The sequence below is a fragment of the Anoplophora glabripennis genome, unplaced genomic scaffold (assembly GCF_000390285.2).
Source record: "Anoplophora glabripennis isolate ALB-LARVAE unplaced genomic scaffold, Agla_2.0 scaffold260, whole genome shotgun sequence".
NCBI classification, from domain to species: Eukaryota; Metazoa; Arthropoda; class Insecta; order Coleoptera; family Cerambycidae; genus Anoplophora; species Anoplophora glabripennis.
The window spans coordinates 310,781-326,006 of record NW_019416403.1 but is presented as its reverse complement, the minus strand read 5'-3'; the positions used below and the strand labels follow the sequence as shown (position 1 = coordinate 326,006).

Sequence of the window (15,226 nt, the reverse complement as noted above, 5' to 3'; positions counted from 1 at the left end):
AATTCTTCTTCGATTAAGAAATTTATGCACAGTACCTAAGTACCTATGTTGTACAAAGTAGGCCAATTTCGATATTTTTATGGGGTTTCATGTATTTCTTAATAAGAAAAAAAATGAAAATGATCCCAGCAAAAATTGCAGTTTTTATTATTTTTTTTTTGAGAGTTACAGCTAGTGTTAATCACTTTTGGTCGTTTATTGTGTTAAAAACATTTGATTTGATTTTTGTAAAAAGGTTTTTTATACAGTTTTTTGTACAGAAGTCGGAGGAGTAGGTATATAATATTCTTCTGTAACTTTTTAGTTACAAACTGAATATATATTTTTAACACAATCAGACTTTTATTTTTTAAATCTGCGTAAAATGTTCATTCAAATGACGTATTACACATGACATATACTATTTTATTCTGTACATATTTTTGTTCGATAATGCATCAGATAGGTATCAAAATTGCAACAGCAAAAATTGCAGTTTTTATTATTTTTTTTTGAGAGTTACAGCTAGTGTTAATCACTTTTGGTCGTTTATTGTGTTAAAAACATTTGATTTGATTTTTGTAAAAAGGTTTTTTATACAGTTTTTTGTACAGAAGTCGGAGGAGTAGGTATATAATATTCTTCTGTAACTTTTTAGTTACAAACTGAATATATATTTTTAACACAATCAGACTTTTATTTTTTAAATCTGCGTAAAATGTTCATTCAAATGACGTATTACACATGACATATACTATTTTATTCTGTACATATTTTTGTTCGATAATGCATCAGATAGGTATCAAAATTTACAGAATAAATAATCTGTAAACTTTGTAGGTATGTACATCTATGACACTATGTCTCAAGCAGATAAACAAATATCTCCTTAGAGGACATCTCCCAAGAGTGTAGAAATTGATCTACCTTGTGCAAAATACAGAAAAAAAAATGAAGAATTAGCTGCATATACATATAAACACACTTTAGCGAGGAACAATGAGTCATTTGTAGTAATTAACCAAAATTATTTTTATAGCTCTTATTGAAGAAGGATATCACAGCACAAATCCTTACCATAATTCAATTCATGCGACTGATGTAACTCAAGCAATGCATTGTTTTTTGCAGGAAGCTAAGGTGATTTTTTTTATTAGTGGTATTTAAATAAAATACCTTAAAATATTTAATTTCTGTTCAGATCAAGCAACACGTGACACCGCTGGAAGTTATGGCATCTCTGATAGGTGCAGTTGCTCATGATCTGGATCATCCTGGCGTTAATCAACATTTTCTCATCTCTACTTCAAATCATCTTGCCATTTTGTATCAAGTAAGTAAAGAGACCTGATTTAATGGAACTGAGGTAAAATTTTTTATATATATATCATTTGTAGCTATAATTTTGTTGAATTTCAATTTTGAATTCCTGATATTTACTGCTAGCTATTCGTCTAATACCAAGCAACAAGTGTCTGACTGTGAATTAGCAACATCTAGTACTAATACTGGCTATTGCTGATTCACAGATACTCGTTGCTTGTTATTCGGTAAATATAGCATGTGTGGCAGCAGCTTAATTTTTTTCCTTACATTTTTTTTTCTGAACCAAATCTTCTAATAATTGTATTCAGATTTTAGAGGATAAGTATTTTAGAACGAAATTATTCTCTTCCGCAATATAAATTTTACTCCTTTACTTACATCTAAGTAAAATCCAAAGCAAGTTTATATATATTACAAATATATAGCAAATCCTTAGCAAACCACACTAGATAATAATAGTAGAAAATTTAGTATTTAAAAATTGTACAAATATGGCTCCTTATTCGTTTTAACCTAAATAGCACAAGTTATTTTCATAATATCCCATTAATGTCCTATTCATGGCATGTATCCCGGTATATTGGTCGTATATCTTTCGGACACATCATTTACTGGGTATATTATTTTAATGTGTACTTGCCAGAATATGTGACAGCGCAACATTTGTCCTAATATGTCCCAGGCCTAGGACATCCTGATTTGTAACCAAGATATCCCTTAAAATTTATGTGGCTGTGTATTTCACCAGTGATAGTAAAGATATTTTTAGAATATGTTTGTGCTATTTGGATATTTCCAGGTCTGAAATTTATCATTCTTAAAAAATCAGCCTGTATTAAAAATGCAATTTTCTAAATTTTGGTTAGGGTTTTGGAACCAGTGAAATTTTTTATATCACATATAAGGGTGAACCTATAGCCACTCCTCAGTTTGTTCATGGAGTTCATCTCTAAAGAAGAAGAAGATCCAACTAGTATTTAGTGCATACTTTTACCAAGCTTACAATATTCTCATATTTTTCTCTTACGATGAGCTTTCAATGAAGTTCTTCCAAAGTTTCCTTAATTAGTACCTACTTTTATGAATAATGGCGTCACAACAAAACTCACTAAAATGTCCTCTGAATCTAGTTGAATTCTTTGGATCTTGCCAAAGAAATCTGCAGCATTTTCCTTGTGGTGTTCCTTTTTTTCCCACTAGGACTTTAATTTTGTAAGATGTACCAGGCAAAATGGATAAGTGACTGATCCAACTACATATACTGTTGATCCGCGGTTATTCTTGTTCACTTAAAATGAGGTTTGAATCCCAGATGTCACTTCTTTTTCAACTTTCAACCTGTTAGGTGGTTTTTGTCCTCTTGGATGCCATGTCTTATAGGTTCTTCAATTTATTTTATTGTGTCTGAGATGACATTTCCATTTTCCCGCAATTCTTTGATATCTTGGACTTCTTTTCTAGTCAGATTCGCAGGTCTGACAGTTTGCAATGCTGGTACTACCTCAGCCTCTATTTCTTCTGCTACTTGGGCGAGACAATGATAGTCCAAGACTAGTTTGGGATATTTTTTCTTTAGATGCAGTTTCTTAACCTCTTCTAATTGTTCATAACTTCTTCTGTATATAAATCTTTCTCTATGGCCATCCTCTCTACTAAATTCCAGATGCCTGTCTAATTTGCTGGTAAACTAGAAATGTAGGTACTTCTAACAGATTTTTCTCATTTCCTTCTAGCTGCTTCGTGGTGTCATCCTACCTCGTAAAAGCGAGCCAGTACTTGCTGTGTTGGTTTGTACTTGGTGTTTCCCCTTCAAGATAAGGGGACGTATGATTAATACGTCTTGACACCAGCATAACTGGTCGCACATGATGATTACATTACATTAGTTAAAAGATAATTTTACAGATTTCAAAAATTAAAAATGATGCAGTTGTATTTGCAACTAATGCTTTTAAATATCTCAAGGTCAATAAGTGATGATTGGGTTAAATACACCTAAGTCCAATGTTGCTTTATTTTTATGTCACAAGATATTTAAATTGAAATTAAAGAAAATATTTTTGTACCTGCAAAATCAATGAACCAATTATATCAAATATAACATGAAGTAATATAATATATTCCTCTATAAACATACAAAATGTCAGCTTAATATGCAGCAGTAATGTCATACTATTGACATAATCACAATGTTTGTGTACAGCTTCCTTGTTAATTATAAAATTCAACAATATTTTAATTCTTTACTTACACTCATCTCATGGGATCCACTACTTGGAATAATGTTAATTTCCAGCATATTAAAATGTTAATTGAGATACATCAAATACACAGGGTTTTAATGAACTTATGTCAAATATTTTTGCCACATGTCCGTTATGTCAAAATATACATCGATTTATGTTGAGTAAAATGTAATTTTAAAATCTGACGCCTCAACATATTGCAAGAAGCCACCTTTTGAGAACTGCTGATTTTCATAGATGTTTGATGTATCCACCATTTGCTTGCACGCAAGCTTCAGCGCGATGTATCCAATTCGCTCGCACGCGTTGCAATATTGCCACGTCCTTTCGAACTGAAACATATGCTTCATCTGTAACAAGCATTTGCGCTGTAAATTGAGGATTTCTTGCATGTTCCTGAAACAACCATTCGCAAAAACCTCGACGTAGTGGAAAATTCTCGGGAGTAAGCGCTTGCACACGTTGAATATGAAATGGGAACAAGTGAGCTTCTCGTAATGTCTGCCACACAACAGGATGCGAAATATTTACTTGCTGTGCGATATTTCTGGTACTACGGTGCGAATCTTCGACGAGATCTAAAATCATCTCGACATTTTAGATTCTTAGCGGTCACCCTGGGCCACCCGCGATCTCGACGCGGTTGTACTTCACCAAAATTGCGCTACAGCAACAAATGTTCGCGGTGCGGAGGCACGTCGTTAAGGATTTTCGTTTGCTTCGCCATAAATTATGAGCATATGGTAATATTCACGATTGCCAAATAAATGCGCAATTTTCAAAAGAAAACTTGGAAATACGGCTATTAAATGTACTCTCGAAGAACATCACAGCAATCACTACAACAATGTATTACAAACTGAGTTTTGAATACAGTCCGGCTTCATAAGAAACCTACTAACTCGTAAAAAATGTTGCAGAATTTTTTGCAAGTACTCGCCCCGATAAAAATATATATATATCAGCAGTTTCAAAACAGTTTTAAACACATTTTCTATGACCTTAAACTTCCGATACAAGTTTGTGACATCAGTTAACTCGCCCCCTTTAAATTTTTGACATAAGTTCATTAACACCCTATATTTCTAGATAATACTTATTATTGAAGAATAAATATTTTTTTAGAATATGTCGGTATTAGAAAATCATCATTGGAGATCGGCTATTGGCTGCTTACTGGAAAGTGGACTAGCTGAACAACTGCTGCCTTACAGAAGTGAACTAGAGCAACAAATACGTGATCTCATTTTAGCTACAGATATTAATAGACAACAAGAATTTTTATCCAAATTTAAGGTCAGTATATGGCACCCACATATACGTCTTATTTAATAATGAAATTTCCATTTACAGCAACATTTAGATCAGGGCAGTTTAGATTTAAGACGACCGGAACATAGACAATTCATAATGCAGATAGCACTTAAATGTGCGGATATTTCAAATCCTACACGCCCCTGGGATATCTCATATAAATGGAGCATAAAAGTCTGTGATGAATTCTTTAGACAAGGGGAGTTTGAGAGACAACTGAATCTTCCAGTCACTTCCATTTGTGATAAGCAATCGACTTCTGTTGCCAAAATTCAAGTGGGTAAGTGTATTATTCGGGAATGTACAGAAATTTGTCCGCCACTTTTTCTCCACTATTATTTGAAATAAGAATAAAAATTGTAAAAACTGGGGCCCGTCAAATGTTTTTATCCACCTTATTATTAATACCTATAAAATTTATTTTGTATTAGTAACAATAATATTTAACGGTCCTGGTATGTCCTCCTTTTATATTTAAAAGTATATTTATTCCATATTTTAGGTTTTTTCAAATTCGTTGTAACACCACTATTCTCAGAATGGCATAGATTTTTGAAAAGTCCTCTTTCGACACACATGATGAAAATTTTAGACGAAAATAGACGGCGGTGGGAGGCACAAGAAAGTGTAGAGCAGGCTGAAGAAACCCAAACTGAATTATCTGATGCTGAGGCTGAAATTAGTGAAGAAGAAGAACACACAAAGAGATCATCAGAGACTCCTAGCATACATGATTTCATTCCACCTCCTCCAAGGTAAGAGCAAAGTTATTTTTATATTTTTTTAGATAAGAATAGGTCAATATCATTGGCCTCTATAAAATTTCTGATGAAAAAATGTTTTCACATTTTGTTGATTGAACTTTTCAGGGAGATCAGAAGACAATCATTAGCTGTACCCACTTTAGAGTCATTAGGGGTAAGGCGACATTCTGTGCCAGTTAACATGGAGCAATCACTGCCAAGAACCATATACAGACGTGAAAGCCTACCAACGGGCAGGGGCATTCCATTCGGACGGTCCCCTGTGAGCCCGCAGACTGAATCAAGAGCTTCCAGTGGCCTTAGAGAGGAAGACGAATTGTTGAAGTATGGCTCTCAGTCGTCCGACGTTTCGTCTAACAGCCCTCATCATTCATCAGGTAAAACTATTTGCTGGTGTTTGTTAAATGTCGCACATATTTTATAATTTTTATATGATCATCAATGTAATTGTAACATTAAATGCAGTCAGAAAAATGTTTCAGTTAAAATGTACTTTTTATTTTGACATGATACTAAAATATATTTTCTGTTAATGAGTTTATCATACAAGCTATTTCAAGTGGCACTTATCTTCACATTAATGTAATCGCAGTTATCAAAGCGCCAATAAAATGTTTGGCCACCAAATTAATACTTTTTATTCACCGAAGTGGGGAATTATTTTTTGGCACCTAAGTAGGTTCAATAATGATTTTGCAACTGATCTTGCCACTTTAAAGTAACAAGAGAATACAGCGGGAAACCACCCCAGATTGTAGCTTGCACTCAGTCCAGGTTAGAGTCGATAATAATATTCCTGCATTCGTATCCCTGGACATTTTGGAGCAATCTGTAAACCATACTAGGCTCCATCTTTCCAGGGTATTTCACTTTCCCTCCCATTGGTTCTGATCCCCTATTGAAGTCTTAAATGGCTAATGGATGTGAAACTTTGGAACCATCTTGACAAATACTATCCACAAAGTTGGTTGTGACATAGAGCGAAAAAAGAGGCTGTTTTTTACTCTTAAATATTACAGCAAATTTTATGTATTTTCTTTTGAAAAATACTTAGTAAATGAGGACCCAAGTGATTTCCCCAGCAAAATCGTGAACAATTTTTTTTAAACAATAAAAACTGCACAAAAACGACATTTTTTTGTTTTTTTTTTATAATATCTTGAGAAATAATTATGGAATCGTCTTACTTTCAATAGGACTTTTGTAGAGAATAAAAAAACATATAAAATGGTTTTTCGTGAGACTCGATCAGTTTTTTTTACAGAGAAAATCCGGAAGCCTTTTTTTCAAAAATTTATATAGTTCTCCGCTCTCTGGTCCCCCCACTACCAATACCAAACTCTGGCTCGAGCGTACTTTCGATCGTTTCGGGCGACTTTCTACGGCATTTTTAGCATATTTCCCATCACCCAGGTGAAAATCCGAGATATACAAATTGGAGATTTTTTTTCCAGAATTTAAATCGGACTACTTTTGATAAATCGCCACGCTGTGAAAAAAGACCCTAATTTGTTTATAATGCAATTGTGCATAAATTATGCATCGGACAGAAACCATCTTGCGCACGATTGAACTACATATTATTATCGACGATTCCATCATTATTTTTGTCATTTGTCATTTTTTGCAGTTTTTATTATTTAAAAAAAAATGTTCACGACTTTCCGGGGGAAATCACTTGGGTTTTCATTTACTATTTTTCAAAAGGTAATGCATGAAATTTGCTGTAATATTTAAGTGTGCTCTATTAGTTTACCCCACAGACCACCTAGACTGGCCGTATCTAATTCCAATGCACGGGTACCAGTGAATGCAATATCCAGGGAAGTGGAGTGTGGAAGGCAATCTGATCGCGCGCATCTTTAAGCAGATCCGGATTAAGTAATATGTTTATTACATATTAAATATTATATTGCATCTTATAACAAATATTCAATTTTAAGTTTGTAATTCAGAAAATAGTATATTTTAGTGTCATATTAAATAAAACTACAAAATAATTTAAATATATTTATAATCCTCTAAATAATATTAATTTATTTAATATTTGTCTTTTCGTAGATTTTACCGAATTAAATAATTTGACTTCATGATTTATTCGTACATCGATATACTTTTCACATTCAGCCCTTACAAGTTCTATTAATGATTACAATTGTTAGGCAAATTATCAAATTGATGTTCATGCAAATTTTCAAATATGTTCACATTCAGAAAGTTTTTTAATACATGATAAACAATTTTATTTTTCTGTAGCCTAGGTGTTCTGCTTTCATCATTATTTAAAAATTTTATTAATTTTTATGTTTCTTAGCATATTACTACGACATCATGAGATGGATACGTCAAACAACCACGATCTTTAATAAAAATTAATTGACTGTACGAATACTGAATCTAAAATTAGTTTTGTTTCAGATATTTTTAATTGAAAAAAATATTTCATTAATTTTCAGCTATCTCGAAATGACGGGAATTGGTAAAATTTCATAAAAATTTAAGACTCGTAAAGTAAATAATTACTAAAAATATTTTACAGTAATTCATTCGTTATTTTATAATAACAATATCACGTTAATCACTACACTATGTGGGCGAACAAAATTATAAAGCTAACCCAGGAAACTTGTGACGTTAACCGAAAAATGGCGTACATATTTACCTTTTAGATATTCCTTTCTTTTACTTACCTAAAGAAGGAAACTTTTCGCCTCTTCACCAACTCGATCATTTCTATTTATACAATGTTTTACAATACACTTGCCCATAATAAAACGTCTAATTATCGAAATCACAGCGTTGCGTACACGTCAAATGCTAGGACACGACTGAGCGCTGGGCTTCAAATTAGGCTCCAAAGTGTTTTCACCAAAGTCGCTCTATAAGCCAGTCTAGGTGGTCTGTGGTTTACCCATACATGTTTCTATAATCCTGGAATAGGGACTACCTCTCCAGGCGTTATTACTCCTAAGTGGGTATATGCCACTAACCATGGTTCTCTTTCCACTACTATATGAAACGGTGGCAGATTTAACATGGCTTCTAACGCAGCTATCGCGGTCAATGCCATCGCCCCCGTTATACCCAAACAGGCCAATATCTGGATTTTATTCAGTTTTTCCCTCACTGTGATTTGTTGTGATTATTGTCACCATACCACGGCGCCACACAATATCCAAAGACTTACTATCGATGTATATACATGCATACTGTATGACGTCCTTGGCTTCTGTTCCCAGGTTCTACCAATAAGACGATGACGATATACACAATGTCTGCTTTGCCTTACATATCAATTTTTCTAACTATCACAGTCTAAAAGTAACACTCTCTATAACTTTAAATTTAATTCAATTTTCTGAAGAATCGCTGTGAAGTGAACATCTGAAATTTAAAGTGTAAAAAAAATCTACATCTGATGCTCGGGATTTGCTAGAACAATTCACAACGTCGCTTATTGACTCCAGATATTGATACACATTTTGAAAACGCACTATGCTTATACAGGGTTCTTCACGGTAAGTGGCCTATTATACGTTATACCAAAGACAATATGACTGAAATTTTGTTTATGGGGTTATCATATATGTTCTCAATAGCGTAGCACTTCCGGTTATACTGGAAGTAGCTGTCAACGTCGTTATTTTAAATGGAACACCCTATACAGGGTCGGAAAGTCCCCATGGTTTATCGGCCGTTATGTGAGAGTGATAAAGTAAATCATAGAAATCCGTGCGATAGAGAAGGATGGCTATAATGAAGGCGTCTCATAGTCACCGCCCGTTTCGCCCTTCCACAAATAAGATCCACTTTTACTTGTAATTCAGCGACCGGTAGTCATCTTTGTTTTCGTGTTTGGCTTTTCTTTAATAGATGTTACTACTTATACAATTTCGACTTCGGTATTCCGATATGTTAATACAATCCGTTAACAGAGGGCAATAATGCAATAATATATAGGGTGTTCCATTTAAAATAACGAAATTGACAGCTGCTTCTTATATAACCGGAAGTGCTACATTGATGGCATTATTTTCATTGAAGAGAACATATCTGATAACTCCCGTAAACAAAATTTCAGAGTCATATTGTCTTTGGTTCCTCTGAAACATATAATAGGCCACTTACCGTGAAGAACTCTGTATATGCAATTACGGTAGTGGTCACTTGCAAATTAAATTTGCAAGTTTAAACTTTTGTTTTCCCTTATTTCTCTACACTCGACCTTAAAGATAAAAAGTTAAGTGAAATTGTAAAGAATACACCTGGAGAACATTCTTATCCATTATGGTATTCTGCTCATTTTAGCCTCACTTTTAAACTTCTCCAAGCCAGAAATTACAAATATATTTAAACACGTTAAAGACCCATTTAAATATGTTGCAGTGGAAGATCAACCAGAGAGGCCTTTAAGTGCAGAGAACTTACTACCAGAACCTAGCATAACATCCATGACAAGCAGCGCAGCTGTCAGTAGACTCTCTTCAATTCTTCAAGGCAATTCTGTAGCTACAATCTCCAAATGCCTTACAAGACAACAGACATTCCCCCCTCCTCAACCGTATGTAAGAATGAGGTATATGTCTGCAACAGCTGAAATGTCGACTTGCCCTGAAACTGCACACGAAGGTATTCGAATGATGCGGAAAGATGAAGTAAAGTTCTAATCCAATATTGTATTCCTTTTACTAGGTGACAGTAGATCAAACTCATCCCATGGCTCACATGAAAACATATCAAATTCGAATAACATCCCACAGTACACCATACCATCAATAGCAGTGTTGAGTCCGAACAATGGTCGGCCACCCGATATTTTAGTGGCCGAGGCACCACTTCCACAAAAATCGTCGCTTTCAAGTAACAAGAGAGAAACGGAGTCTGCTGATAAAGAGAAAGTTTGTAAAATGGTCAAACTGTCCGAACCAGAACAAAGATATGAGAAAGAAAATGTTGACCCCAGACGGTTACCGACAACGGTAAGCCTTTAATTACCGTGAAATTGCATTTGATTTTAATTGAATTACAAAAACAAACCTTATAATTTTTATTTTATGATGAATTTGAAATGTATTGTAGAGTTTAACAAGAAGGCGAGGCTCGGCACCAGTTTCATTACCCCTATCAAAACCGGATGAAAATATACTTCCTGCTGGCGGGGGGTTAATTCCATCTGACTCACAATCCTTGAGAAGAGGATCAGTGCCAATAGAAATTGCTCATTATCGTAAGTACATTTTGTCTTTTGTGATTCTTTCTAGATTTTCTACTTTCTGGCCAAACGGGACAAAGTTTCCCCAACTTAACCACTTCTCTGTCGGTGACAATTTCAAAAATAGCAACTGCTACAGTATAATCTCAATTATTTGACGTAACGTGGACAATTTCTTATCTTGAATAACTGAAAATTAAAATAATCCAAATTTACAATTTTATTTATTTTATATTTTTTAAATCCAGAATAGAAAAAAATTTGTAGGTTAGGTACATAGATTTAGGGCATTAAAAACTAAGACGATTTTTTCATTAACTGAGAGCCCTGTTTTTGAAATACTTCAAACGAGATTTTTTATAAATCATAATTTAGCCTTATATTTTCCAAAAAACAATGTAGAGCATCGAAATTTGGTACAGGTAAGTTTTTGAGGGTGCTTTTGCATTTGCATTTTTGACCATCTACTAGAGGGCGCTAACTACGACTTTCAACAGTGACATTTCATCACAGCTTTTTTGAACTAAGGTTTTCAAATGTATGTCGTATATGAAACCACTCAAATAACACTATTTCTCAGAAAAAATGCAATGGACTATCACAAAGCTTCTACTTTGTAATATACAGACACAGACAATATAGCGTATCGCCACAGACTGCTTCTTAAATGCTGGAAATTGGCAACCCGAAATGGAAGCAGGCTTTTGTTAGTCGGCTTCCATCAATGAAATTTAGCGTGGTAACTTCTACTTGGTAATAGGCGGCAGTTCCAGCGGTGGCTTTGTTGCCAAATAATAACTGCTAAATAAATTTATTGCTTTCAATTATGTAATTAAAGAGATATGGAACTTATCTTCTGTTTGGAAATCACATTTGCCCTAAATGCTAAATAAAATAAATCAAGTTAGAATTAAAACTATGCATTTACCTAATTATTTATTTATTTTATATCACCTTGGAATGGGAAAATTCAAAAACTCGAAATTAACGTTTTTAGATTTGTGCGTCGACTTCCAATATGGTACGATATTAACACCTATGTTTAAAAAAATTGCATTACTATACACCTGTATAGTATCCATAGTATATATGTGTATCCTTAGATGGGTACTGCTCTCTTATTGCTGATTTCTTTAGATAGGTAAAATAATTATTGACACAAGTGTTGCATATCATGGATGCCATTGGTAGTGCTCATATTTGTGACAGGTGTTCAAAAAAATTAACACAATGTAAAATTGCTGGAACCTCAAGGAGTAGTTGAATACGAAATTTACTTATTTAAAAAATAACAACAAATCATCAATCAATACAGAGATAAGATAATGCGTTCGCTACTGCTGTTGCAATGTTTAACTAACTTTTTTGTTTTTCGACATACTCACTTCGGACCTCTTCCATTCAAAGCAGAACGGACAATCAGAGCCAGAGGAGTGGGGAGATTTTTTTAATTATTTTTTCGATTTAATGCACTGTTTCCGAGTTATACGGCCTTTTTACTATAACACGTCACACACCTCGTTTCCAAAATTTATTTTCGACATATGGACTTCGGACCTTTTGCATTCAACGCAGAAGGAACATACAGAGCCCGGGGGGGTACACTTTTTTATCCTATGACGTCACACACTGTTGGTCCCGATTTTTTATTTTTTTTTTTGACTTACGGGTTTTGACGTTTTTCACTCATTCACCATGGGAGATTTTTTGATACTTAGAGTCCATACTGTTTTTTTTTCTTTCATATATTGTGACACCCCGCTCTGCGTTACCCACCGAGTGCTCTACTTAGAACCAAGGGGAAATTTGTTAAAAAGGCCACGCGCTCTACCCGACGCTCCCTTCCTAGGTGTCCTGAAAATAGCAGAGAGAGTGAGAGAGAAGCCCTCTATGAAGACAGTCACTCTATCTCTCTCGCACACAATCAGACAAAAACGACAGAAACAAACCTTCTTAAAATTAAAAAAATTACAATAGGTTATTCTGATGACGAAAAATAAAACATAATTAACTGTATTATTCAAATAACAATAATGTGCAACAGTTCTTCAGGAATATTGGCAAATTTATTTTGGAGGAAGAATCCCGTCAACAACCCCGATCTCATTGTCAGTCCTTTAGACATATATTTTTTAAAGACCTGAAAATTTACAAGTATTGAAAGAAAAATACAGTACCAAATGCTTGATAATTTTGAATTTGTTTTTGAAGCAATTAATAGTAAATTAAAACATATTTTCAACTGTATCATCACAAGTACTTTGTTACGGGTTTATTTTTTTCTTACTATTTTATTTAAATTTATATTAGTCCCTATTAAAAATAGCTAGGTATTTAAGTATTTTCTATTTTAAACCCATATTATTATGGTATGGTTTAATTTGTATTTTTCCCAAAATATTTCAATTTGTTCATTAAATTATCGTCGGCAGGTAAATATAAAGTTCCCTGTCGATATACGGCCGAACCGACTTTTTCTTTCCTTTTTTCTTGGTCCCAGACATTTCTTACTTCCTCCTGGGCTTTTCGTCGCGGGAGACAAAAGAGAATTGTCGACTTAGCAGCGTGTGTTCTCGTTACAATAAATATCGCTTTTGCGGATCTTGCTTCATTTTGTGGGCAAAAATTTGTTTTGTTAGTTCTGGTGAATCCAGTGGATTTGTGCCCATAAAACCCGACAAAAGGTACCATTCACCACGAGGCCGTCCTACAACAAAGGTAAAACTTTAAATAATCTTCACTAATTTTATGTATCTCTACCTCACTGGGAAACCTACTTAGACATGCTTGTCTCTTTTTTTTAGGCCTCGTAATCATCCTCGTACTCGCACTCATCCTTGTTTCAATTTCATCTCATTATATTCGCACTCTCACCCTCAACGTCACCGTCTTCGTCGCTGTTAGTGTGCTGGGTGTTTTCCTACTTCATCCTCATATACCGGGTGATTCATTGCCAGTGGAAGGCCAAGGTATCATAACCCCGGACCTTGGTTAAACAACACAGGCTTACTCCTCGCTTTGGTTGGATTATTATCTGCTCTATCCCTATCCAAGACTCGCCTACGTAACTCCCAATTGCTGCCTGGCTTCATGTCCTTTTGTGGATGCTCTCGTATGGTTGGAGTAGTAAATCTTCACCTGCATAATCATTGGAACTTGTCACTGGTGCTGCAGAAACCGCTCAGATAAGCTTAATTTTAAGTTATGCATGTTACATAGTTAATCCCTATATGATCTGGCCTAGTCTCACATAGTATAATATATAGATTTTACGCTATCTTTTATTTGGAAATTAAGCTTAGGTGGTAGCAATTATCACCGCCTATTTTACTTATTCTATTCCGCTACCAGATAATTACTTTACTCACCTTAGTAGACATTACTACTTAGTTTTTTCCTTCTTATTTAGTTTGGCGTACCGTTAGGTAACTTATTAGTTAATTGTTTTAATAAGGTACATAAATTATTTACTTAAAATTCTTGCTGACCTTTTCCCTGTTCTTTTGTTATAGTTTATAAATTTATATTACTTCAATATAGGTAACGGCAATAATTAATGAACTTTAGGTTCACTTACAAAACTTTTGATAGTATTCATACTTTGTTTATGCTAAGCTCAACTGCCTTTGTTACTAGTTAAACGGCCTTTATTCGCTTACGCTTTACTTAATATTGTTTCCCAACAATCTAAAGAATATAAAAAAAAATATTTAATCGATTAGGCACTTAATTTGAGTTACAAGATATAAGTTTTATGTAATTTATTTCTTCGAAATTCTGTACACCGAACCAATAGCGCTATCGGAGAGGGTTATCACTATCCGTATTATTTAAACCTATAGTTAACACTATTTTGCCAAACGTACCTAAGAGGCACATAATCGGCCAATATTTACAACTAAATTGATTTAGCGATTGTAGCCTTTAGGCACCGGCCATTTAGATAAATTAAAGTTACCGTTTGTATAGTTACTTTCTTAGGGCTTTTATTTGTACTTTTTCCCGTTTTTTTTTCGTACTGTAAGGTTTCGTCGTCTCTCCTGCGTACTGTCCATCGGGTTGTAAAGCGGGTGGCGCCTTAAGATAATTATTTTCAGTTATATCAACCCACCCCCATTGCTGAGCTGAGTTAGGGCCAACCCTATAGTTGGAGAGAGCCTTATTGTCCTTGGAAAGGAAAATCTATTAAAATTCTATTTTACCACCCACAAGCGGGTAGCAACTTGCATGTTGATTTGTAAAAATTGTAGGTTTAATGTTATTTCGTTTTTAGGTATTCTCCTTATGTTGTTGTAAAGGTTAGTTATAAAAATCGTTGTTTGTTATTTTCATAAGGATGAATTTTAATTTTTTTTATTTTAAACATATATTTTATGTCAGCAAAT

The 15,226-nt window shown here is 34.2% G+C and overlaps 1 protein-coding gene across 2 annotated transcripts in view; it reads left to right on the top strand.

The window, feature by feature from the left end:
* LOC108906859 overlaps positions 1-15,226 on the top strand; it is a 267,026-nt gene that overhangs the window by 239,992 nt on the left and 11,808 nt on the right. For both annotated transcript variants that reach the window (XM_018710290.2, XM_018710289.2), the window contains 9 exons: positions 1,019-1,119; positions 1,181-1,312; positions 4,677-4,847; positions 4,905-5,145; positions 5,368-5,620; positions 5,735-6,006; positions 10,016-10,258; positions 10,322-10,608; positions 10,709-10,856. In XM_018710290.2, coding sequence (XP_018565806.1) covers positions 1,019-1,119; positions 1,181-1,312; positions 4,677-4,847; positions 4,905-5,145; positions 5,368-5,620; positions 5,735-6,006; positions 10,016-10,258; positions 10,322-10,608; positions 10,709-10,856 — 1,848 coding nt within the window. The remainder of the gene's footprint in view (positions 1-1,018; positions 1,120-1,180; positions 1,313-4,676; positions 4,848-4,904; positions 5,146-5,367; positions 5,621-5,734; positions 6,007-10,015; positions 10,259-10,321; positions 10,609-10,708; positions 10,857-15,226) is intronic.